This window comes from Neolamprologus multifasciatus, chromosome 23, assembly GCF_963576455.1.
Source record: "Neolamprologus multifasciatus chromosome 23, fNeoMul1.2, whole genome shotgun sequence".
NCBI classification, from domain to species: domain Eukaryota; kingdom Metazoa; phylum Chordata; class Actinopteri; order Cichliformes; family Cichlidae; genus Neolamprologus; species Neolamprologus multifasciatus.
In genome coordinates this window covers 8,830,784-8,856,014 of record NC_140460.1, presented here as the reverse complement: position 1 = coordinate 8,856,014, position 25,231 = coordinate 8,830,784, and the positions used below count along the sequence as shown (strand labels likewise).

The 25,231-nt window shown below is 41.5% G+C and overlaps 2 protein-coding genes across 2 annotated transcripts; both read left to right on the top strand.

Moving 5' to 3' along the window:
• The first annotated feature begins 701 nt into the window (after nucleotides 1-701).
• Nucleotides 702-2,323, top strand: gsx2 (GS homeobox 2). The gene is made up of 2 exons (XM_085151661.1): nucleotides 702-1,222; nucleotides 1,457-2,323. The coding sequence occupies exons 1-2, from the start codon at nucleotides 847-849 to the stop codon at nucleotides 1,795-1,797; spliced, it is 717 nt and encodes a 238-aa protein (XP_085007787.1). The 5' UTR covers nucleotides 702-846; the 3' UTR covers nucleotides 1,798-2,323.
• Nucleotides 2,324-6,286: 3,963 nt separating this feature from the next.
• pdgfra (platelet-derived growth factor receptor, alpha polypeptide) lies at nucleotides 6,287-23,632 on the top strand. Its single transcript, XM_085151660.1, has 29 exons — nucleotides 6,287-6,508; nucleotides 8,924-8,999; nucleotides 9,079-9,354; nucleotides 9,747-10,019; nucleotides 10,384-10,502; nucleotides 11,339-11,498; nucleotides 11,911-12,103; nucleotides 12,418-12,533; nucleotides 12,615-12,914; nucleotides 12,996-13,262; nucleotides 13,409-13,533; nucleotides 13,630-13,798; nucleotides 13,910-14,099; nucleotides 14,256-14,371; nucleotides 14,469-14,595; nucleotides 14,694-14,890; nucleotides 15,443-15,537; nucleotides 15,853-15,985; nucleotides 16,291-16,395; nucleotides 16,762-16,872; nucleotides 17,320-17,473; nucleotides 18,091-18,251; nucleotides 18,559-18,674; nucleotides 20,815-20,937; nucleotides 21,029-21,140; nucleotides 21,224-21,323; nucleotides 21,489-21,594; nucleotides 22,327-22,559; nucleotides 22,643-23,632. The coding sequence occupies exons 2-29, from the start codon at nucleotides 8,942-8,944 to the stop codon at nucleotides 22,788-22,790; spliced, it is 4,383 nt and encodes a 1,460-aa protein (XP_085007786.1). The 5' UTR covers nucleotides 6,287-6,508; nucleotides 8,924-8,941; the 3' UTR covers nucleotides 22,791-23,632.
• The last annotated feature ends 1,599 nt before the right edge of the window (nucleotides 23,633-25,231 follow it).

The following is a 25,231-nucleotide window of genomic DNA, read 5'->3' as shown; positions in this document are numbered from 1 at the left end:
CAATCCTTAGCCTTGGCCATATATCGTTCATTTCTATGTCAGACTTATCAGTAATTTAAAAGAATGTGAATAAACCAACAACTGACTGCAGGTCAAATTTGGAAAAAAAAAAAAAAAGAAAAAGAAAAAAGAAAAGTGAATTGCGTATGTAAAGCACGTTTTGTCAGAAATTTGAAGTGTTATGGATACTAAACTATCTATTTATATAGTTGAAGGTGTTTCCAAACAGCTGTACAGTAGTGACAAGTTTGAATTTTCAAATCTCACCAGTCTCAATCTTTAAACGTTCGCAATATCGATCTATCTATCTATCTATATCTATCTATATATATATATATATATATATATATATATATATATATATATATATATATATATATATATATATATATATATATATATATATATATATATATACATATATACATATATATATACATAAGGTTTTGTTTCAAATGTATTACAAAGTAATACTTCAGTCAGTGTGAATATGCTGAAAAATGTCTTTGTAGAACTTTCTACACAGTTCTGAAAATAATAAATAAATAAATAAAAATTCCTGATTATGTTATGTTACCAGTCAAGACTTTTGTAAATTCGGCATAAAAAAAAGCAAATCTTGAAGCTGTGATTGGAGGCCCATATGAGACATCACGTGGTCTAGGTCACTGACAGCATAAACCCCAAGAGCCGGGTGCGCACGTGGGTGACGCTGCAGGGCCAACCCTCCTCGGGCTCTCTTTTGTTGGACCATCAAACATAAGCACCTTTGGAAATCCCGAGGGGCTCAGATGAGAAGCAGCAATCAACCTGCTCACCGAGTGATCACTTATCAGCGACGCAGCCATGTCGAGGTCATTTTATGTTGATTCTTTAATAATCAAGGATACGGTGCGACCTGGACCAACAGAGCATCCAGGACAAGACTTCCTTATTCCAATCAGCATGCACTCTCCGAGCGTAATGACTGTCACCGCTCCCGTGTGCCCCTCCAGGAAAAATGGGACTTTCTGTGTTTGTCCACTGTGCGTCACATCCCACATCCACTCTTCCCGCAGCGGCATTCCCATGCTGAAGAGTCAGTTTCCAGGAGCAGAGCCACAGTATTGTCAGAGAATAGCACATCAGCAGTCTCCTGCACTCGCTCACCCTGGACATACACCTGTCTGCACGCCCACCTTCAGCGTCACAGATCCCAGGAGATACCATTGTCTCTCTATTGGTAAGCACGTGTTTTCTACTATCTCGGCTCATGACTAGAGCTACTGTCCGGCACATATTTGCGTACTTTTTAGAACTCGTGTTGTACTTTGTAGCAGTAAGATCAATGGTATGCACTTGTTTTTACGCATGACGATTTACGCGCGATATTTCGCCTGTCTTGGATTGAGCGCTCATTCACAGAGGAAGTAGAGAACTAAAACATGACTCAAAAAATGTTTGTTTCCTCTAACAGGTGCCTCCGAGAGTAACCACATACAGAATGGCAAGAGGATGCGCACGGCTTTTACAAGTACGCAACTCCTGGAACTTGAAAGGGAGTTTTCCACGAACATGTATCTTTCTAGACTCAGGAGAATCGAAATCGCTACATATTTAAACCTGTCAGAGAAACAGGTGAAAATCTGGTTTCAGAACCGCAGAGTGAAGCACAAGAAGGAGGGTAAAGCCACCCAAAGGAGCGCGCACAGTGGTTGCAAATGCACAACCGGCCACACAGACTATTCAAGGTCAGAAGACGAGGAGTCTCTATCTCCGGCCTCAGCCTCCGAAGAGAAAGAGGTGTCACCCATCTGAGAGCAACTCGGCTCAACAAGTTCCACTGCTGGCGCATCCTCTGCCTTGCTGCATTCATGGATCACGGCATCACCCAGCCCCTGAGCCAAATATCTGCTGCATGAAGCCTGAGAAGAAGTTCTGCAAATATTAATTGTTCTTCGCTCCATGTTCTTTATAATGTTCAAAACAAATGTTTAATGTTTTAAAACCAGTGTGGATAGGTGTTCGTGAAATATTTGGGAACATGACCAACTATGTGACTGATGTTATGTGGATCCCCCTGAGGTTCTCACCTACACTACCTTGTTAATTATCCCCAGTAAATGATTTCAGTTATTGCCGGAAATACTTTTACAGTCAGTGACGTGTAGCACAGAAAACCCCAATAAATAGTAAAGGTCTGACGTGTAAACCCGAAACCTGTATGTAACAATTTGTAAACTTTGTATATCTGTATTTATTGAAATAAACATGACGAGTTGACCTAATAATTTGTCATTATTGACTTACTATGATTGATTAGGCACATGCTCACCCGAATCTCTAATATTTCCTAACACTGCTAATGAATACAAAGTGGAAAAACTAATTTTTGCGTCTTTGAGAGTCGAGTTGATTTAAAAACTGCTCGCAGGGATGATTTTTTTTCACTTTTCCATTAGAAATATGTAAATATTCAGTATTATAAGTGAAATATTACAAGGTTTCAAACGTACATTCGTTATAATCTTATGAAAAAAAGGCCCCCCTTATATAATTTAATTTAAACACAATTAAATGTTTTTTTAAAAAAAATAAAATTCCACCTTAAAAAAGATAAAGTTGTTTTATTGTATTACAAAGACTGTACTTTCCTAGCCTCTGGCTCATTAAACCGTGGGTTCAGTTATCTTTTAGCATTTCACCGAATTAAGGTGTTTCTGTCACGACAGCTATCATTATTAAGCTGTCATTCCTAACCAGTGGCCTTATTCTGTTACACCTCAATGACCACTGTGCGTATTTTATTTAAGAACATTATGAAGCAGCTCAATTTACAAGATCTAGCTATCTAATTCAAAATGGATGAAGTGAGCTTTATGAAAGTGTAATTTCTCCTTAGATGTGACCACAAAAGGGTACCCGATAACGCCCCCGGGGAGCAGCCAATAGTCCATTAATGTTCGCTTTTGAAAAGATTTTGGTTGTCCAAAGCGAGTTTAATTGCGTTTTCGGTCCCACGTTGGTTGATTATGCTGCTATTGCTTGAGACCACAGAACAAGTATATATAGAAGTGGGCAAAGGCTTTGACAGGTTAGATTGTCCTGCCTTGGGACTCGCATTTAGCCCAGGACCCCCGACGGCTGTGTGCTGAGAGAGCTTTGAGAGACAGCTACAGGGTTCCTCCGAGCGACAGAGAACGATTTAGTCACTGTTTCATTAGGCACTATTTGAACCTTTCAACTTATGGTGAATTAAAGGGGGCACGCTCAAATGGAAAGGCTCTGAGGAGGGATTACGTAGGAGGGGCCACTGGAAATTAGCTGACGCCTAATTTAACTCGTTTCTGTCAGAGTTTGGGATACATTCCTAATTGAGAGGGGAAGCAGGTGAAGTTTTGGTCCCACGCAGGCCCATTCAGAGTCGGAATAAATGGTCCCCATTCACATCCCGCTGGTGATCATATATTATTGGGGGAAAGCCATCTAATGAATATATATTGAAGTTCCTATTAATCGAATTAGAGTTCCCTTGCAGGTGTGAAAGACCAGTGCAGCATTTAAAGCTATTAACAATGGAATAAACCACAGTTTCGACAAAGACTCTCCCCCTTTTCAGCCCCACGGGACGTGACCTCAAACTGTAAGGTCTATATAATGATGGGCTGAAGCTCCTTTTTCCAGGTCGAACGGCTATCTCTTCTATAACTGTCACAATGACGAACTTTTCCGATCACACGGAGGTTACACAGACATTTGAAATAATGCCGGGCTGAGACTGTGGAGCATAAATTCTGCAGTAAAGGGACTATACCAACCAATGCACAGAAAAACAAGGGCCCTCCAAAGTCGTCCTGCATCGGCCACCATTGAAAATACAGCAATTACGCATGACAAAAGACAATTAATAAGAGCTCTTTTGAGCCTGGTGCAGCTGCTGTCTCATGCGGAGAGATGGGCTGGAAGAAGCTGAAGTACCCGAGGGGGGGTGTTGTCTGTTTTTTTCCTCCAAGAGAGGTCCACTTTATTTATTTATCAGCAGTGTAGCATTCACCGTCCGCACATATATCTATTCCATTCATTTAAATCACATATCAACGGGTTTCCTCTGGGACACACGCTTTGATCTCACGTTAAACACCTGAACGTTTTTACACTTAAGCACATGGATCTGAAATTATGATACTGGGTTACGTTTTTGGAGTATAGTAATTAACTAATACATTTATATGGTGGCCAATTTCTTTCTCTCTCTCTCTCTCTCTCTCTCTCTCCCTCTCTCTCTCTGTGTAGGTGTGTGTGTGTGTGTGTGTGTGTGGGGGTGTGTGTGTGTGTGTGCAAGACAAGGATGTGATAATTAATTATTACGTTGACCTTTCAAAAAGTCAAGTGGTTGCATCCATCTTTGTATAAACGGGGTCAGGTACATTCACACATGGAGCGCTATGGAGACCTCATATATTTGTATTAATATCAGCTTAAATGAACTTAACTACATATATTGTTGACAATTGTATGCTGCATTGTTGATCCAAAATGAATCCCATTTTTCCTTGTTTACACTGTTTGGAGGTTTTTGGAATTGTTTTTAATATACATCGTAATATAATGCGGGATTCTGGTGAATGTTTAGTGTGTTGTGTTTCATGCACTGTTTTCGTTTTCTATGATCTATAAAAATCAATTTAATGCCTGACCTTATAGAGAGGTTAGAGCTATAAAAAAAGAGGGTGTTGAATAGGTTACGGACAACACTAGTAATTGCTCAGTTCAGCACGCTGGACAGCTCCCGCAAGGACCGCCCTCCAAAGGCCATCGTCCATCCAGTAGTTTAAGTACTCCATTTAAGTACTTATCATGTCTATGAGACGAAATGTTATGTTGTATATCGATGTTTGCTAAACTCAGTTGTGCATTGAGTTTGCTCTGGCAAGAAGCTGTTTTTTTTTTTTTTGCTTAAAAGGGATGTTTAAACACACATCAAATGGAGGGTGTAACGATTTTAGTTTCTCAGTCTTTTATTTATTTACATATATTATTTATTTTTATGTGTTTATTTGTTATGTAGCAACTGAACGTTGCTGTTAACATATAATTAATACCGCTATATTTTTTTTGTCAAAGCCCCCTGGTGGAGAGTTGGTGGCAAGACAGTCACCATGCAGGAACTCTGGAGTTATATGCAGTGTAGGCCTATATCTGGAATATTTAGGCGTTTGTTGTGCTTGTAATTTGTTGTGAAAATTAACTGTGAGGATTTTTTTTCTTAAGAAATCTATTAGCGAAGCCTGGTATTTGCTTGATTTTGCGCTGAACTTATTCACACGAAGAGATAAGGAAGTAAAACTTTTTCCAGTTTACCTGTAATGTTTTACGGAAGTTAGAACTGTTGAAACTGAGCAGTTTTATACCCCCAAAACGAGGCAAAAACAGGTCTGAGCTAAGCTCTGCCTTCCGAAGTTGAGATCCTTTGTTTGGAGAACAAGGACACAGTTCTTTTCCCTAACATGTGGAAGTAATTGCGCCAAGGGGCCGTATGGAGTTGGGGGTGGGGGGGTGAAACATCGGCCCCGGGGCCCTGCTCTATGCAAAGACAACGGTCTGATACCCCTCTGCTTTGCCAAAAGATAGGTGATTCATAGGGACCCATTCTTCTTTGTGAGCCCACCAGGAGAGGCCCGGGGTGAAGGGAGATACGGTGAAAAAATAATAGCCTTGGATGAGCACTCGGTAAACAGCTGACTCACGTGTGCCAGTGTGTGTGTGTGTGTGTGTGTGTGTGTGTCCCTCATCGAGAAGGCTCTGTCCTTTGAGTCAGGGAGAGAGAGAGAGAGAGGAAGCAAAGACGAAAAGGTAGGTGGTGATATGGTGGTGTTGGAGCGCCCTCTATGCGTTCCGAGAGCCGCAGTTCGCGGTTTCTGACTGAGAACTGTGTTCACTGTAGGCTACGGGGATCCTGCAAGAAAACATAGATAAGTAAGTTTTAATTTGAGGAAAACCCTTCTTAACACGAATCAGTAATACAATTAGTCACAAAATACCATATCCATCAAAGCTAAACATCATCACATACAACATAGGTTCCCCAAAATATCTCATGAAGAGTTTTACTTTCAGAAGTTTTCGTATCCGACTAAAGTCCAGTGAAAATGCCATTTTGTGCCCAGATTTCAGCGGGTATACACGTCCAACTCTTACTTTGAAAAGGGTCTCGGAGCTCGAAAGAAGAGAAAGGGAGGGGGGGGGGGTCATTTCCTGGGAGTTATTTACTTTGAGACAGATGATTACTTTTTTTCGGTGGGAGGAGGGTGGACTGTAACATCGAATCAGTTACAGGTCGATGTAGCTGGAGCGCAGTAGTGAAGGCAGTCGTGGATGCGGACAGAGGGTGGTACATATGCTCTCACAGAGCAGGACCTCTGAGGATTATAACCGCTGCAAAGGACCCTTTATGCTGCGGCATTTGGAGTGACCAATTCATTGTGGATATACTTACACGAAAGGAATATAAAGCAGGGATTAGTATAAGGTAATTAAGGGGTCGATTGAATTTTATTTTTCTTAGTCTTTTGAAAAGTTGTCTCGTTTTGATATAATTAAAGAGTGGGAAATCTACAGTAGATTCCTGTTCTGTAAGATTAGATGGAGTTTAATTGTATTCCTAATTAGTTTAGCCTATTAATGCACCATATCATTTCGTATAATATTAATAGAAAAGTTGATCTAAAAGTTGCATTCACTTAATATGGATCGCAAGGAGCCCTTCGACCCTGCAATTTGTATGCAGGCTTTGCATTAAACAATCCAAAAGGATTTTGGGGTTTGATTTCCTCTCCCCCTTGCACCATATGGTCTCACCCCTGGACGCCAAGCGGAGAGATCATGCTGACTCTGCTGGATAAAAGCGCTCGGTTTTAGGCTCACAGCTGGAGGTGTCAATTCGAAGACTGAAGGCTCCATTGTGGGATGCTGCTTGGCATTTAATGAGAAACACATTGGAAATTGTACATCACATTGTTTTCTAGTCTGTCCCAGGAATGTGAGGAATTAAAATGGAAAATCTGTGCTGGTTGCACTTCAATAAGGCTGACTGGAGATTTCGAGCGGAGGCTGAACTGATCCAAGAGGAGAAAAAGGAGAAAGGAAGAACTTTTAGGGCCATGTCACCAACGGGTTTAACAGAGGAATACCGCTTGTGGTCAAAATTTCAAGAGTGAATACTCACAAGAATTTAAAACATTTTAACTGTATTTTATGGAAAATTATGGTACATAACCGACCCAGTGAAAGTTGAGACAAGCCAATATCAGCTGTTGCTCAACTGTGTCCAAACCCAGCAGAGGATGCGTTTGCTCTGTGGCACATTTGTTGAGTCTCCTGCTGGGAGAGCAGAGGAAATAAAAGTGGATCGGGACGTGCACGAAGTCTTACTGCCACTTTAGGCTCAGTCAGATTTACGCGCAGTGGCTACAGAATTCTTGCCAAGCCAATGCAATTGAAAAATCCCCTCTCGAAATTGTTTGAGACAACGCGAGTGCACAAACATGCCAAACGGATTAGGCATTTTGTCAACTGATTCCCACGCGAATATGTACTTTTGTGCACACTGGGCGCGCTAATTATAGAGCTAAACAAACCCAGGTTACCCATGGATAATTTAGTTCTTTTCGACCGAGCCAGAGCGGGCAGCCACAGGAAACAGCAAAGGGACCAGCAGCTGTATTGTCTGGGACCAAGGAAGTTACAGAAAATGGAATCTAGACCTCCCCATCACATGTAAAACCTATTTTGAGATATAAAAAGAAAGAAAAGTACTTAAAGAGAGTTAATTGGTTAATTGAAGGGGAGCTTAATCTTTAGCAGAGTTTTCTTTGAGTGAGCCACTCAAATTACGTCCCCCCTGATTTACAAAAAAAAAAAAAAAAATCCCTGATCGCCCATCAGCTTCAAAGAACATGGGGATCATAGTTGCAGAGCTACCTGAAAAAGCCAGACATAACACGATCTTTGTAAAGAATTGTTCGGAATAATGGGCTAAATTTGAGAAGGTATCAGACCTGATTATCCAGTTAATAACAGTGTTTTTGTAGGTACATTTAGAATTGTAACAAAAAGGGGAGAAACAGAACAATGTGCAACCAATTTGTGCTTACATTCCATGCAAAAACTAAAATGTGCATTTATAAAACGAAAAGATAAGCTTTAGGAGAGCGAGTAAGCAAGGGGGGGGGGGGGGTTAACTTCGATGCACTTATAAGGTGGACTGTGTCGCCCTCTATCGATTGGGAGCAGCCACCACTGGCTCCTATTCAAAGTACCTCGGAGTTATTAACCCTTTAAAGCCCAGCATATCATATTTGATACATGTGTTTTTGTGAGTTTTTGAGACTTCTGCATCATCAGCGTGACTTTTTTTTTTTACCCTCAAAAATGATATGAATTGCATGACAACTTTTTAATGACTAAATTGCAAAAATATGGCTTGTGTAGCAAATGTGATACAAATTAAATATCATATATAATCAGATTAAAATTCGATATATTTTTATATATTTTGTCTAACAAACACTCCGTTATCAAAAAATTTAAGATTTCTGGCAGTTATTTCATGGTTCAGGTTAAAGGGTTAACGGCAGAATTGCGAGTCACAATTTGCGAATAGTAATTCTCCTCTTAATAAAATAATGGATGCACATCTGCAATAAATTTCACATGTGTACAGTTTCAGCACTAAAGCAATGTGTGGCACCAGAAATGTGCACGCATGGGGTTATCATAGCTCGATATAATTACTTAAAGTTGGGCTTAGGAAGTAGAAGTCAAAATTCAAAAGTGAAAACTCCACTGATCCATTTTTTAAACATTAATGCTTTCAAATTGGATAAATCATGTAAGATCGGATAAAGTGTCCTCGTCTTTAGTAAATAACCGTTTGTCTTTACAGGTCAAAGCATCCATAGTCATGGATTGGCTGAAGACGTTTGTCCTCTTTGGAGGCAGTTTGGTGGTTTTGGTTTCAGGTAAGTAAAACAGTCTGCAGGTAAATCCTTTTGATAGTTTCCCAGCTGTTTCTCTGATGTTTACCAAACTGTCTCTTAGTTACCTCTGGACTGCCTCCACCAACCATCTTGTCTAACCAGGAGGAGTTTGTCCTACAGCGCAATTCCATCTTCAATATAAGCTGCACCGGTAAAAGAAACGTGGTTTGGGAGGAACCGCTGCCGAAAAACGTCCTGGTTTATCCGGGGTATTACACTTCAACACTCTTCATAGACAACGCAACTGTAGAAAACACGGGTTATTACACATGCAAATATGAAGACCCGGATGAAGAACTGGAAGATGCTGAAGCAGAAATTTATGTTTTTGTCCCAGGTGAATATATTGGTCATATGCTATGCTATACCATATAACCTTTGCTCGGGCGGCTTACAGCACTAGAGTGAATTTGTGGGGGCTGTCGGTTTTTTGCGTTTGGCGGGCGCCCACATGCCATAGGCTGAGGGCGACCGCCACGGGTTTAAGTCCCACCCGTGCCCCTTTGCCGCATGTCTTCCCCTTTCTCTCTCTGCCCCCGCTTTCCTGTCGTTTCCTCACCGAATCGATCAAATAAAGCTGAAATAGGCCAACAGAGTGAATTTGTAAATGCAGCTTTAGAGACATTTAAAGAATATTAGGTTGACTCTAACAGAGCATTAGCAAAAAACAAAACAAAAAACAAAACAAAGTCATGAAGCAAATTATAAAAATCCTCTTTTTGTACCTAGATCCACATGTTCCATTTGTCCCCGAGTTACCCACAGACCTGGTTGTCTCCATGGACAATATGGACAATTATGGATTCAACATCCCATGTCGTGTGTCTCACTGGGACTCCTATGTCATCCTGAGAAAAGTCCCCAGTGGAGAGGCTATGCATGCCTTATACAACAGCAAAGAAGGCTTCTTCTCAAACAACCTATCTCCTGGGCAGTACCAGTGTGAAACCACTGTGAATGGCCAGATATTCCGAAGTTCTATTTACACTGTAATGTCTAATGGTAAGTCAAGACAAGTGTAGTTGTAGTATGATATACTCTCTTTTTACTAAAAAAGAAATAGGAGCTATAGACATGGTAAATGGCAGGATAAAGATTAAAAAAAAGAATAACTGAACAGCTGGAAACACTCCTGTTTATGAAGAGAAGGCTACAGGGTGACCTCACTGCATGACATTATGTCATTATTACAGAAGTGGGATGACTTCACATGCATGTTTGCACTCTCTGTGTGTTTGTGTGTGTGTGTGTGTGTGTTGGTGTATAACCACCACTCTGCGATAAATCAAGTCACGGTAATCAGGCTGCCACATGTGATGTGAGAGATTGTGTTGCTGATAAATGCTCTCCGCTGGTCCCCCTTTAGACCCTATGGAGATAATAGCCAGTGAAGAGACGTTGCGAGCAGGGCAGCCTTTAAACATCACATGCATCGTTCCTTCTGGCCTGGACTTTCAACAGCAGTGGCTCCATCCTAAAAAACAGGCAAGATGCAGTCATTTCCCTCTGTGTTTTCCCATTTTAATTAAATTTAGTCTCCTATACAGCTTCAGCCACTCATCCACTTCATCTTGCAGTGTGTCCTTCTACCCAATGTCATTTCCAAGCCAGCAGTACTGAGCCTTAAATAAGAAAATAATGGTTTTGGACCCAAAGCTAGCAGTGGCAAGTGGAATATAGCTCAGAGGACAGCCTTTAGTGGTTACAAATTATGTGTTAGGAAAGCAGCAACTGAAGGTTGGGTCTTTATTGTGAGGATCTAAGCCAAACACAGCACTTTTGCATAGAGTTAACTGCCACAGCTATCTTGAGGGAAAGAAGCAGTTTAAAAGAAGGGCAAGAGAAACCATAGTAAATCTTTGACCCCACTGACCTTGAAACATGTCGGACAGATGTTATCTGCACTTGTAAACCAGCTAAACATTTAATGCTTTTAAAGTGTTACGTTGAAGGGTCAGAGCAAGTTGCATTTGTAACTTAAGTTTGTTTATATTCAGATACTTAATCTATGTGCAGATTTTGCATGGGATTCCTTTAAGCCTTTTTCCAGAGATGGTCAGGGTAGGAACACAGGACTCATGACTCCTGGTTTTGGTCTCAGCTGCAATTACAGGCTCTTTAAAAGCCTCTGTGATCCTAATTTATCTCCTGTGGCCTAGCAAGTGTTTTAACCATTAGCCTTCAGCACCACGACATACAGATTCTGATATACAGATGTTGTATCTGCAAAAGGGAAAACTCTGTGAATTACAACATTCAGATATCATATTGCTAATATTTTTTTTCTCTGGTGATCTCACACTGTTCTTTTGTGTCTATAGGCTAAGGATGCAGTTTTGATGAAGGAAACTTTTCCTGAGCGGGTCGTCTACATCCTCAGTATCCCACGAGCCGCCTCAGAGGACAGTGGCACCTATGAGTGCTCTGTTACAGACAAACGCGGTGATGTCAGAGTCAAAAAGGTGGCTGTGACGGTCTTTGGTGAGTCATCCCCCAGAACCTTTCCTAGATACCACCAATGAGTTTCCAGCAGAGCTGTAATAATGTGAATAACTGCGTAAAGGGCCGACTTAAAATCAGCTATATCATATATATTTAACATTCTCATCATCATTCAGGTCATATTTGTATTTTCCCATATGTACACAAAGCACTTTCAGCAGTGTGTGGAAGTCATTTTCTGCTATCCAACCATAAAACATCACCGCTGCTTTCAGCATCAGCTACTGTGTTTTATAGGATGGGTTCAACAGATGTGTGTCAGGTCTTCATTTCACCTTCAGCCTCCCTGTCAATGTGCCTTCTTCCCAGTCCTTGACTCGCACCACTGTTAACTTTCCTCACTCACTTTAACCCATTTTAACCTGCAGTCTTCTGCTTTTTCCTTTTGCAGAGGAGAATTCCTTTGTGGCCATGGACCACAGTGGGATTTTATCCACAGAATTTGTCCACAGTTTTGAGGAGACAGAGTTTACTATCATTATTGACGCATACCCAGCCCCCAAAGTGACATGGATGAAAGATGGCAAAGACTTACAAGTGAACTACTACCTCTTTACTACGACTAGCCACCAGGGAGGAAATCGGTGAGGAAAAATATTTTTTGTTATTAGATTTTTATGCAGGAAAATTCAACATTGACATTTAGTTTGAAGGTCTTATGGTGGTTGTCCAACATAACATCTCCCGCAAGTAGTGGCAAAACTAGTAACATTTTTTAAAAAAAAAGAGATGTATGACAATGAGATGTAAATGTGATTTTAGCGTAAAAGTGCAGAGCTAGATTGGGTGTTTTCTGTCAACATGCTAAGATGGATGAGCTGCTGTCACCATAATGCTCAATTTACACATGTGGGAAACTTATTTAAAATTTATAGATATTTATCATTTTCTTACCCAGGTATATGAGCACTTTGAAATTCAGACATCCTCTGGAAAAAGACAATGGAAATTATACCATAATTGCTCAAAGTGGCTCTCATACTGCTCAGTTCTCCTTTAACCTGCACGTGAAAGGTAAGAAAGACAGACTGACAGACCATAGAGTATTTAGGACCTATAGAAGATTTATGACCCACTGTATGTGTCTTCTTTCAGCTCCCACTGCAGGAATGATCTCATCATCTTCAGTCCCTGTGCTGCTGCCAGAGCTGGACGAGATGGTAGTTACTCTCCACGCCCCTTTCACCTTGACCTGTCATGGACAGGAAAAACTGGGCTGGGAGACGCCAATCAATTTATTGGAGCAAACGCAGGAGGACCCCAACGGCTTGTATTTCAGCACCATCACAGTGGATAGTGCCACCGCAAGCCACACTGGCTACTATACATGCTTTTATAGTAGAACTATCACTGAGGATACAGCAGAATTTAGCAGAATCTACATTTATGTTCCAGGTATGGAGTAAACTGAGCTTGTGTGTTTTGTGTGTTTGATTTTATTTTCTGGTGTGATAATCTTGTTTTATTCCTACACAGACCCCGATGTCCCCTTTCTGGAATCACTGATACCTTTTGGCAACCACGTCCTGTCTGGATACGATGAGATGGAGATCCAGTGTCGAGTGTCCGATCCAAATGCTAATGTGACTCTGATTAACAGTGACACCCAGCAGCCTGTGCCTAGTATTTATGACAGCAAGAGGGGCGCTTTGGGGATATTCATTGCTGGAACCTATGTCTGCAAGGCCGTCATAAATGGACACGAATTCTACAGCGAGGAATACATTGTCCATGGCTGGACAGGTGTGTTTTCTTGTGTTTGTGAATATGTAAGACAAAGACACAAGTTTAGCATCCTACATGTTAATTCTAAGCTTTCAGCTTGAACTTCTTTGATCAAGATTTACCTCTACACCATCATTTTAACTCGATAAAATGTTGTATCACAGATGAGCTGGATGTTGAGTTGACAGCAAAAAAGACCGCTCTGCTGGTGGGCGACACAATAACTGTCACCTGTCTGGCTCGGGGATCTGAGATTCTGGAAGATCACTGGAAGTATCCTGGCAAACTGGTGAATGCACACGTCATTTTGACTCCAACTGTATTTAATGTTGTATTAAAATTGTTTGTAACTGAGCATCTCTGATGTTCCTTTTTTGTTTGGCAGGCAAATCGTGGTACAAAAACAGTGCGAGAAAACAAGAGAACTCAGGAGATCTTTTATACCCTGACCATCCCACAAGCTTCAACCAAAGACAGCGGCATCTACTCTTGTTCCATCACTGACATACTGAGTAACAGGGGCCAGACGAAACAACTAGCTATTCAAGTTTATGGTATAAAACCTCCCTTATCCAGAGTGAATATCATGTATACTATTTCTGAGGTCTTTCTTTTTACAATGATATATTACTGATTATCTTTTCGACTCTCTTCATGTCTCACAGCAAGTGAGTTCTTGTCCATCAAGCCGGAGTTCAGAGAATACGAATCTGCAGCGCTGGATAAAGTCTGTGAGTTCAGGGCTGTTGTCAACTCCTTCCCAAGTGTTCATGTCAGCTGGTTTAAAGATGGCTACCCACTCAGCTATGTGACTGCAGAGATCTCCACCAGCCTTCGGCAGATCAATGAAACCAGGTGAAACGCCACTAATGGCAGCAGAGCTAATGACAACCTCAAAGTAAAATTCTCACGCATTAGCTAGTTTGCCTTTTAATTAGTTAGAGTTGATGCGACTGTGGGCTGTCACTACTGGGTGCTTATTGGAACTTCTGGTTGTGTTGTTCTTTACAGCTACATGAGTGTTCTCACCCTGATCCGAGCCAAGGAGGAGGACAGCGGGAACTACACCATGCGGGTGGAGAACGGAAACCAAAGTCGTGATATCAGTTTAATCCTTGAAATCAAAGGTCAGAGAAATCAATTTCCATGAATACTGTTTTGACAACCTTTTAGGCTCAGTTAAAGTCTGTTTTTTTTCTCATGCTTACACTGACTGTGTTACAGTGCCTGCAGTCATTGTTGATCTGATGGACGTTCACCATGGCTCTCCTCAAGGCCAGTCTGTGGTTTGCATTACCAGAGGGCAGCCAACACCCACGGTGGAGTGGTTTGTTTGCAAGAATATCAAACAGTACGTGCAGTCTTCTTTGAGAAAACATTCATTTGTTTCTGGACCTCTCTATATACACACATGCTTTACATAGTCTTTTTACTGCTGTTACCATCCAGTTGCGCTAATGATTCGTCTTTGTGGGCGCCCATCCCTGCCAACTCCACTGAGATCACATTGGACTCACACATCGATGAAGACAATAACCTGGAGAGCCAGGTCCTGTTTGGTCATCTGGAAAGCACAATGGCAGTGCGCTGCCTGGCCAGGAACGAAATGGCTGTTGTCAGCAGGGAGGTCAAACTGGTGTCCAATGGTGAGAGCACACAAACATATTTCACTGCATCCTCTTCAATAACCTCCTTTTTTTAACCTAGCTTTGAAATTATGTTGTTTTTTCCACCTTTTATCCTCCAAATTTCCTTTAATTTTTGACGCTCGGGGTGTGATGTGCTCTGTAAAGACTGTTTAGGGCTAGCTTAGCTCTGCCAGTGTTGTAGCAGCTGTCAGCTGATGACTTTTTAGTGGCACAACTGATGGTGGGTCATCAGGAAGGGGCTGCTCTTCTGACAGCTAATTTTGGGACTGCAGGAATCACTAGGCCATTTGGTCCTTTCAAATGAGCTTTACAATTTCACCCCCATCTCCCTACAACAGCTCCTCATCTCCACCCCATCCCCCCCACTTCTGTGTTGTTTTCTCAACATGACTTTTTGGCTTAACTCTCTGCGCACCCTGTGGTTTTCATATTTCTTATGCAATAAATAAAGCACATTTCACTGCAAGAATTTCAGTAGACATGCTGCATCCACGTGATTAATGCGTGATCCATTTAACATGTGTGACTGCTGGATTTCCTCTTGAACAGGCCCTCACCCTGAGCTGACTGTAGCTGCTGCTGTGCTGGTGCTCCTGGTCATTGTCATCATCTCACTCATTGTCTTGGTTGTTATCTGGAAACAGGTATTGTTGTGATCATTTTTGCATTTTATCCCCACTTCTCACCTGCTCACCAGTTCATCCATTTCTCCTTTTTCAGCATACATAATGAACTGCAGATTTTACTCTGAGCTTTCAACTGGACACTGTTAGTCTTTTCACCTGCAAGATATTTGGATATTGCATTATCAGCTCCTGAACTTAATAATTTCCTTTCGAGACAATAAAGGAAATTTAATTTGTGGGTGGATCTGCAAAACAAAGACCCCAATACTGTTAGAACAAAAGTAAATTTGCAAAGGTTAATTAACCATCTTTTATGTGTTCTTTGTCTCTCAGAAACCACGATATGAAATCCGCTGGAGGGTCATAGAATCTGTGAGCCCAGACGGTCATGAGTACATCTATGTGGATCCAATGCAGCTTCCCTATGACTCCAGATGGGAGTTTCCCCGTGACAGACTTGTGCTTGGTGAGCTGACAGTCATTTTTTATATGCTAACTCTATAGAGGCTCTGTGGCCTCCCTGCTGGGATGTTCCAGCCAGGATGGCTCACTCTTTCTTTGAAGTTAGGGGGCGATAAACTAATCTAGCTTGAGGTTTTTCTGCCTGGGATTTGTTTTGAGTCAGTGATCAAGGGGACAGTCAATCACTGGAAAGAGTCACAGATGAGAGAGCAGAAGCATGCAAAGTGTATGGATGTGTTTGTATGCCTGAGCAGTTTCTTTTGTTTTTATTACAAGGAAACTGATCCCCTGTTGTCACGTCTTTCACAGGTCGTATCTTGGGCTCTGGAGCCTTTGGGAAGGTGGTAGAGGGCACCGCCTATGGGCTCAGCCGCTCCCAACCTGTCATGAAGGTGGCAGTGAAAATGCTGAAACGTGAGTTTAACAGTTGCCATGTCATAACTGCTGCCAATTCAGTGGTAAATAAAATAAGCCTTGAAAAAACTCTAACAATGAATTCAGTCAGTGGCACAGGTCTGTCTATATACATTATCATATATTACTGGGAAAACAGCTGACAGCTCATTTTATTTGTTGAAGGAACTCAAGGGGGTGGTAAAGTGAAAGCTGTAAAGACAAGAAAAATATAGTTTTCACTATAGTGAAGACAGGACACTACAGAGAAATATTTTTGTCTTTAGTCCCATATCTTATGATTAAGGTCTTTAGATATGGGACTGAGTGGCTTGTTGTTGGTTTGACTGAGTGTGTGATAGTCATGCTTGCTGTACCTTCTTTCAGCCACAGCACGCTCCAGTGAGAAACAGGCCCTGATGTCTGAACTCAAGATCATGACTCATCTTGGACCCCATCTCAACATTGTTAACCTCCTGGGAGCATGCACCAAGTCAGGTAAATAACCCACACAAACCAAGGACATAAAGACACATAAACACACACACATAGAGACACATGCACACACACACATAAACACACACACTTTCATAAGCAAACATGTAAGGTAGTATAATGACTGTTTATCATAACCACTGTTGCCTCTCCTATGTAATTTAGTCACCACTTTACAAAGACACACAAACAATAACACCCACATTTGCATGCACGCACTCACACAAACACTCTTTCAGATTTGGGAACAGCAGACATTTATAATCGTAACAGCCCAAAAAGATTGACAGCCTTCCTCAGCTCTTGCTGGGTGTGGTATTTTAATAGGCTTTTTATGGGAAAGTGGAGGCTTGCCCTCTTGACTGTGCTTTTAGCCTTTTATGAGCCTCTGATAAGATTAGCCTGCAGACTGACGCCAATGCACGACTTCATCTTCTGTGTTGTTCCCAGGCCCTATCTACATTATCACTGAGTACTGCTTCTATGGGGACCTGGTTAACTATCTGCACAAGAACAGGGAGAACTTCCTCAGTCTGAACCCCGAGAAGAACAAGAAGGAGCTGGATATCTTTGGAATCAACCCTGCAGATGAAAGCAGCAGGAGGTACAACATATAGAAGATATTGCTCACATCTGCACATATATCACAAATAATGTATTTTCATTTGTGGAATGATATTTTTTTTTTCCATGCAGACAGTTATCAAAAGGTACTTTGCAAAAAGACCAAACATCCTCAAGTCTTTACAAGCCCAAGCAACCGTTTACAACACGTGCACTCACATTGTCCATCTCGCCCCCCAATCAGTAACTCTATCACCAGTTTCTCCATGGTTGAGGAGGTTGTCTGGCATCTTTGCCTAATCAGATCACAGTCTGAAGTGGTCTCCGCTTTCAATTTAATTGCGTTACTATGGAGGTACCTGTTAATTGTGTCCACCCAAATCCTCATGGTAAAATAGCAGCCCTCTCTCGCTCTCTTTTGAGGCTCATCTGTGTTGATGGATGACTCACAGTGACCACACCTCAAAATGACCATAACACAATTTAATCCTGGCCTACCATGTTATCCTCAACCACATCTTCCTCTAACCTCAGCCTAGGGGAGTGAGAGGATTAAAGGACACACACACATAAACTGACATGCACATAATTTGTAGAATGTATTTTTGCTATAGGTTGCCATCACTAACAACGTTCCTTTCTTGTCTTTGCTCCCAGTTATGTGATCCTGTCATTTGAAAGCAAAGGGGACTACATGGATATGAAGCAGGCTGACAGCACTCAGTATGTGCCCATGCTGGAGATGAGCAATGCCTCCAAGTACTCAGACATCCAGCGGTCTAACTATGACCATCCACCCTCGCAGAAAGACTCGAGTGGTACGCACCGTCTTCCTGTCCTGCTTCTTGCTCTGCCCTCAGAGTTATTGATGTGGACTTGTTTGGCCTTGGTGCTATGTTTGAGTCAGTGTTTTAGCCAGGGGGTACACCCTGTCAGAATTTTAGGACTGGTAAAACCCTGCAATTACATGGAGAGGATAATTGCAGCACATGCATAATAATGCCTCATTTCTCCCTGCCATTAGTAAAAGCCAGGTTTGCGCAGGCAGTGCTATATTTGCAATACACGTTGAACATATACTCGCATAACGCTTCAGGGTGTGTTTGTGTGTGTTTTCTAAACCAGAAGGTGAAATGGAAATCATGCTGTCAGACGACGTAAATGAAGGCCTCGCCACCACTGACCTGCTCAGCTTTACCTACCAGGTGGCCAAAGGCATGGAGTTTCTTGCCTCCAAAAATGTAAGTTTAAAAGAAATTTTTTTTTCCCCCACGCACAGATCTACAACCTTGCATTCCCTTGCTTCCCTCTGCACTAATCGCAGGTTGTAGGTTTTGTGCTTTGACCTATATGAAGACAGCCATACTGGCCAAAGGGGCGAACTAAGGAAATCAGTGGTTGTGTGATAAGCAGTCCCGTGAAGGCTGCTGAGCCCACTCCAGAGAGAGGCCAGGAACCGAATATAGTAGCAGCACCGCCAGAGCTAGAATTACCAGACAGGGACGCACTGCAGCCAGAAGTTTTTCATTCAGCTTCATAGTTATTATCCCTAAATATCCAGTGGTCACAGACATCCCTCCAGCTGGCATGTACAGTGGGGCAAAAAAGTATTTAGTCAGCCACCGATTGTGCAAGTTCCCCCACTTAAAATGATGACAGAGGTCAGTAATTTGCACCAGAGGTACACTTCAACTGTGAGAGGCAGAATGTGAAAAAAAAAAATCCATGAATTCACATGGTAGGATTTGTAAAGAATTTATTCGTAAATCAGGGTGGAAAATAAGTATTTGGTCAATAACAAAAATACAACTCAATACTTTGTAACATAACCTTTGTTGGCAATAACAGAGGTCAAACGTTTACTATAGGTCTTTACCAGGTTTGCACACACAGTAGCTGGTATTTTGGCCCATTCCTCCATGCAGATCTTCTCAAGAGCAGTGATGTTTTGGGGCTGTCGCCGAGCAACACGGACTTTCAACTCCCGCCACAGATTTTCTATGGGGTTGAGGTCTGGAGACTGGCTAGGCCACTCCAGGACTTTCAAATGCTTCTTACGGAGCCACTCCTTTGTTGCCCGGGCGGTGTGTTTTGGATCATTGTCATGTTGGAAGACCCAGCCTCGTTTCATCTTCAAAGTTCTCACTGATGGAAGGAGGTTTTGGCTCAAAATCTCACGATACTTGGCCCCATTCATTCTGTCCTTAACACGGATCAGTCGTCCTGTCCCCTTGGCAGAAAAACAGCCCCATAGCATGATGTTTCCACCCCCATGCTTCACAGTAGGTATGGTGTTCTTGGGATGCAACTCAGTATTCTTCTTCCTCGAAACACGACGAGTTGAGTTTATACCAAAAAGTTCTACTTTGGTTTCATCTGACCACATGACATTCTCCCAATCCTCTGCTGTATCATCCATGTGCTCTCTGGCAAACTTCAGACGGGCCTGGACATGCACTGGCTTCAGCAGCGGAACACGTCTGGCACTGCGGGATTTGATTCCCTGCCGTTGTAGTGTGTTACTGATGGTGACCTTTGTTACTTTGGTCCCAGCTCTCTGCAGGTCATTCACCAGGTCCCCCCGTGTGGTTCTGGGATCTTTGCTCACCGTTCTCATGATCATTTTGACCCCACGGGATGAGATCTTGCATGGAGCCCCAGATCGAGGGAGATTATCAGTGGTCTTGTATGTCTTCCATTTTCTGATGATTGCTCCCACAGTTGATTTTTCACACCAAGCTGCTTGCCTATTGTAGATTCACTCTTCCCAGTCTGGTGCAGGTCTACAATTCTTTTCCTGGTGTCCTTCGAAAGCTCTTTGGTCTTGGCCATGGCGGAGTTTGGAGTCTGACTGGTTGAGGCTGTGGACAGGTGTCTTTTATACAGATGATGAGGTCAAACAGGTGCCATTCATACAGGTAACGAGTGGGGGACAGAAAAGCTTCTTACAGAAGACGTTACAGGTCTGTGAGAGCCAGGGATTTTCCTTGTTTGAGGTGACCAAATACTTATTTTCCACCCTGATTTACGAATAAATTCTTTACAAATCCTACCATGTGAATTCATGGATTTTTTTTTCACATTCTGTCTCTCACAGTTGAAGTGTACCTCTGGTGCAAATTACTGACCTCTGTCATCATTTTAAGTGGGGGAACTTGCACAATCGGTGGCTGACTAAATACTTTTTTGCCCCACTGTATACACAAAGAGTATGCTTTATAAAGCATTATGAAACTGCATTAAAAATGTGCTTGAGAGAGTAGCTATGGGAGCAGAGTGTACTGGTTTAAGCTCGAAGAGAATATGAGTTTAAGAGAGAACTGAGAACAGCTATGTCGTTCAATGAAGTGCTAATCAGGTTTCCTTACTTTCTTTCAACAGTGTGTACATCGAGACCTTGCAGCCAGGAATGTCCTTCTCTCTCAGGGCAAGATAGTGAAGATCTGTGACTTTGGATTGGCTAGAGACATCATGCATGACAACAACTATGTATCCAAAGGGAGCGTAAGTGTTTCTTCTCCGGACAAATTATACTGTAGTTTAAAAAATAACAGATTCAACAATAGCTGAAGATTTTGTTTCTGCCGTAAAACAGACTTTTCTCCCGGTGAAGTGGATGGCACCAGAGAGTATTTTTGATAACTTGTACACAACTCTGAGTGACGTGTGGTCTTACGGCATCCTCCTCTGGGAGATATTCTCCCTAGGTGAGTCCCAGCAAACCTCTGTTAAAGAAAAGCAAATCCAAATATTGGTTGAGAAACTCACGTGAAAATGTCTCTGTGCAAAGGTGGCACCCCGTACCCAGGGATGGTGGTGGACTCGAGTTTCTACAACAAGATCAAGAGTGGATACAGGATGTCAAAACCAGAGCATGCGCCTCATGATGTGTATGTAGGGGTTCACGTAATGGTTATACAGTTGCTTTGTTGGGGTGTTCATTTCTGCGCTGTGATACACAGCATCTCGAATCTGTCAAGATAAACTTACAAAGTGCAAGACAGCTTGTATGTTCTCGACGATTGCATCAGATCACATGTTTGTTGCTTTTTCAGGTATGAGATGATGATGAAGTGCTGGAACAGTGAGCCAGAGAAGAGGCCATCGTTCCTGGGTCTGAGTGAAACAGTAGCTTCGTTGTTACCCTCCAGCTACAAGAGGGTGCGTCTCCTTGTGACCTCTTACAGCCTCAGAGCTCTGTGGAAACTTAACACCTGCTTTCAAGATTTACCTCTGCTCATTCTTGACCTCATGGTTGGACCTGTGCATTCTGTTGCCCTTTTATTTTTTTCATTTTCTGGCTGTTTATTGGCTTTTTAGGTATCATTTACCAAGCATGTGTTTAAAATGCAAGTTGTGTATTTAACGCCCTTTCCACTCTCTCTGCATTTGGATATTTTTTTCAAGCTCTCTCGCTTTTTCTTAAAAAAACAAAAAAAACACCAAAAAAACCACACACACACACACGCAAGCACACAAACCTACAAGTGATTAGAGTTCAAATGCAGCAGCTGGATGTCAGAGCGGCTGGCCTAATGACACAGCCCCAGTTCTTGCCTCCACCACCCAGTCTTAATGACCCCACGACACATGGCACATCAAACCGGCCTCACCTCTGCCTTCCCCACAGTGTAAATGGCTGGTGGCAGAACACGAACCAGCTCCTGTTTTAGCACCTCACGCTAGCATGAGATATGTAATTTTCAGTTTAGATCGCTAGCTAGTGATTACACACAACATACCGCACTTCTCCAGTCCTGTGGCTCCATAGTGCTATGGTTATTCTGTGAATTGAATCATCATTGCTTTTGTGCAACAAGAAAAAGTTATATCTTTTGTTTCCACCATGTATTGGTATCTAGTTCTAATGGGCCCATGTTGTTTTTGATTCAGCAATACGAAAGAGTAAACCACGAGTTCCTGAAGAGCGACCACCCTGCGGTTACTCGGGTATGCATGGAAAATGAGGACTACATTGGGATTGCCTACAAAAACCAGGGGAAGCTGAAGGACAGAGAAAGTGGTTTTGATGAACAGCGGTTGAGCTCTGACAGTGGCTACATCATTCCCCTTCCTGACCTGGACCCTATATCTGACGAAGAATATGGAAAGAGGAACAGACACAGGTAAAAGTCAGTGACTTTTGCTACAGTTCACAGTGTTACACTTTAGACGAGACTAACGTGTGTGCTATTTATGCCCCCTGTAGCTCACAAACATCTGAAGAGAGCGCCATTGAGACAGGCTCCAGCAGTTCCACCTTTGCTAAGCGCGAGGGTGAGACTCTGGAGGACATCACGCTGCTGGATGAGATGTGTCTAGACTGTAGTGACCTGGTGGAAGACAGCTTTCTGTGACAACTTCTCAGCCTATATAGCATTGGCAAAAAGGACAAGGGGTGTGAGGATATGGGAATCTAGAGAAAGACCTGTAAATGAACCAAAGACTGTTCTGTCAACCCTCTAGCCCCGCCATCCCTCCTATCAGTCACCCCATCAGAGAGAGAGGACAGAACAAAACCACTTCAGTATCTGGATGACTCTGTGGTGACATCGCTACCCCTCGGACATTGCCCCCCCCCGTCCCCGTGGGCTGGAGATGAGAGTGAGCAGAAGGTTACCTTAAAGAACTCAGAAGACTCAGAGCCTGTGTGTTGGAGACATCTAGATAAAAAGATCAAATTTGTCTTTGTACTTTGCAGAGCTTTATTCTATCGGGCATTCTTTTAACAGCAATATAAGCAACAAGGGACAAATTAAACATGTTAGTCAGAACTTTGATTGAACACCGCGGGACGTCATTCATATGGTATCTATAAAACCACTATAGTGCACTATTTAAACTATATGATTCCAACACTAGCAACAACTTTGGCAGGTAAACACACCCCATACTCGCCTGCTGCAAGAGAAGCACCTGATGCTGGTACAATCAGTAGCAATACTTGGATTTCAAAGCACAAAATTTGGACTATGTGCATTTTTTTTTTGTATATAACCATTTAATGTATTCAGTGGTTAAGTACATACAGTAATTCAAATTTATTTTTTTACTTTATCAATATATAAACATGTTTAGTTTGTGAATACCGAGTAGATTTTGACCACAGCGGTTTGTATGGTTCGGAGAAATGAGCTTCTGAGTTGCTTCTTGGCGCTGCGCTTTTTGCAGAAATACAAATTCAAACATTTGTTCTCAGTCATATCTGTCATATAGGCTTTGTCTAACGAAGTGTGATTGTAATGTAAATAGCTTCAGAGTTGTTATATAAGAAAGAATTATTGGGATAGCACTCAAATATTTTATAAACACATATTCAACTTGTCCACCCTTATTCACCCGATTGAAGACAATAATTTTGTGAAATTCCTTACAAAAAAGGAGATAATTCTCCCTTCTTCAGTCAGAGAAACATTAAAACATCACAATAGACAGTCAAAAATATTAGTTTTCTCATGCAAATATGGGAATCATAAAATAATAGAGATCAAAAGACATTTGTGTCAGTAAATATGTCAGCATGGCCAATAAAAAGTATATAGTGCTTTACCAGAAGGTTACATCCTCTAACCTCATATTTTATCTGTTGTCCTGATGTCTATTAGCAGGTTCTAGTTATAAGAAGACAGTAGATAAACTACAGATTCATTTTTATATGATGTCATACATCAATTATCTGTAGACTCTTTATAACCCTCTGTATCTTCCTGCTGCTGAACCAGCTGTGCCACTGCCTCCTTCTCTTTTACTGTGACATAAACTACGTACGGTTGTTGCACTTTCCTGTCTTTTTGTCTTACTGTTGTCGTTTGATGTTGCTGACAAATTAGCTCTCGTCTACTTTTGGTCTTAGATGCTTATGGCAGGCTGTATGGATGTGAATGTTTGTGGTGCGGTTGAGTGATGTGTTGTTGTCAGTACCCTACCTGTAAGTAAAGGTAATCACACCCAGTATGATGATTCAATACTGTGCTTCATTATTTTACATCATGTACATTGAGATGATTTATATTTCAATAAATGATTTATAATGTAAAAAAAAAAAAAAAAAAAATCATGTTCTATTACTCTTTGTGATTTTTAAGCATTGCACACCCAAACAAAAAATATATAGGAGTAGGAAATTATTTCTGAAGCATTTGTCAATGCAGAATAAAGAAAAATAAAGTGATCAATTAAAAGAATTTGCTTACAGCGATATAAAATGCCATGAAGATGCAGCGAAAGAAAAATAATTAGAATAATTATATAAATGGCATTGATTCCCTACATCTGATTGTAATATTCTAATAAACCAATATAAATTGCAAAAGGAACAGAATTGCCTTTTGCCTAAATCAGTGTCATTATACGCACACAAACAAATATACACAAATAACCAACAATGGAAGAAATACCCTGATCCTCTCCTTGAAGTACTATACACAGATTTTACTGAGTAAAAGTATTAAAGTACACATGAAAGACAATTTCTGCATAAAAAATGTCACTGCGTGGTCAGCAGTTTAATGTGAGACAAAGATATGTTATTTTTCATCTTTTGTTACAAAATCTTATTTTCAAAACGCATTTATTCAAAATGTAAATTCTAATTTATCTCAAGTGACCCCAACTGGTCATTGCTTTCATGCAAGCAACAGTGTGACAAAGAGGTGGACACTTATTGTTACAACAGAACAAACTGTATTTATATACCTTTAATACGATGTTAATCTAAATATAAAGTGGAACTTCAAATATCTATTAATGTGAAATAACTAACATAATAGCATAGTGTTTCAGCAAATTACTTAGTTGT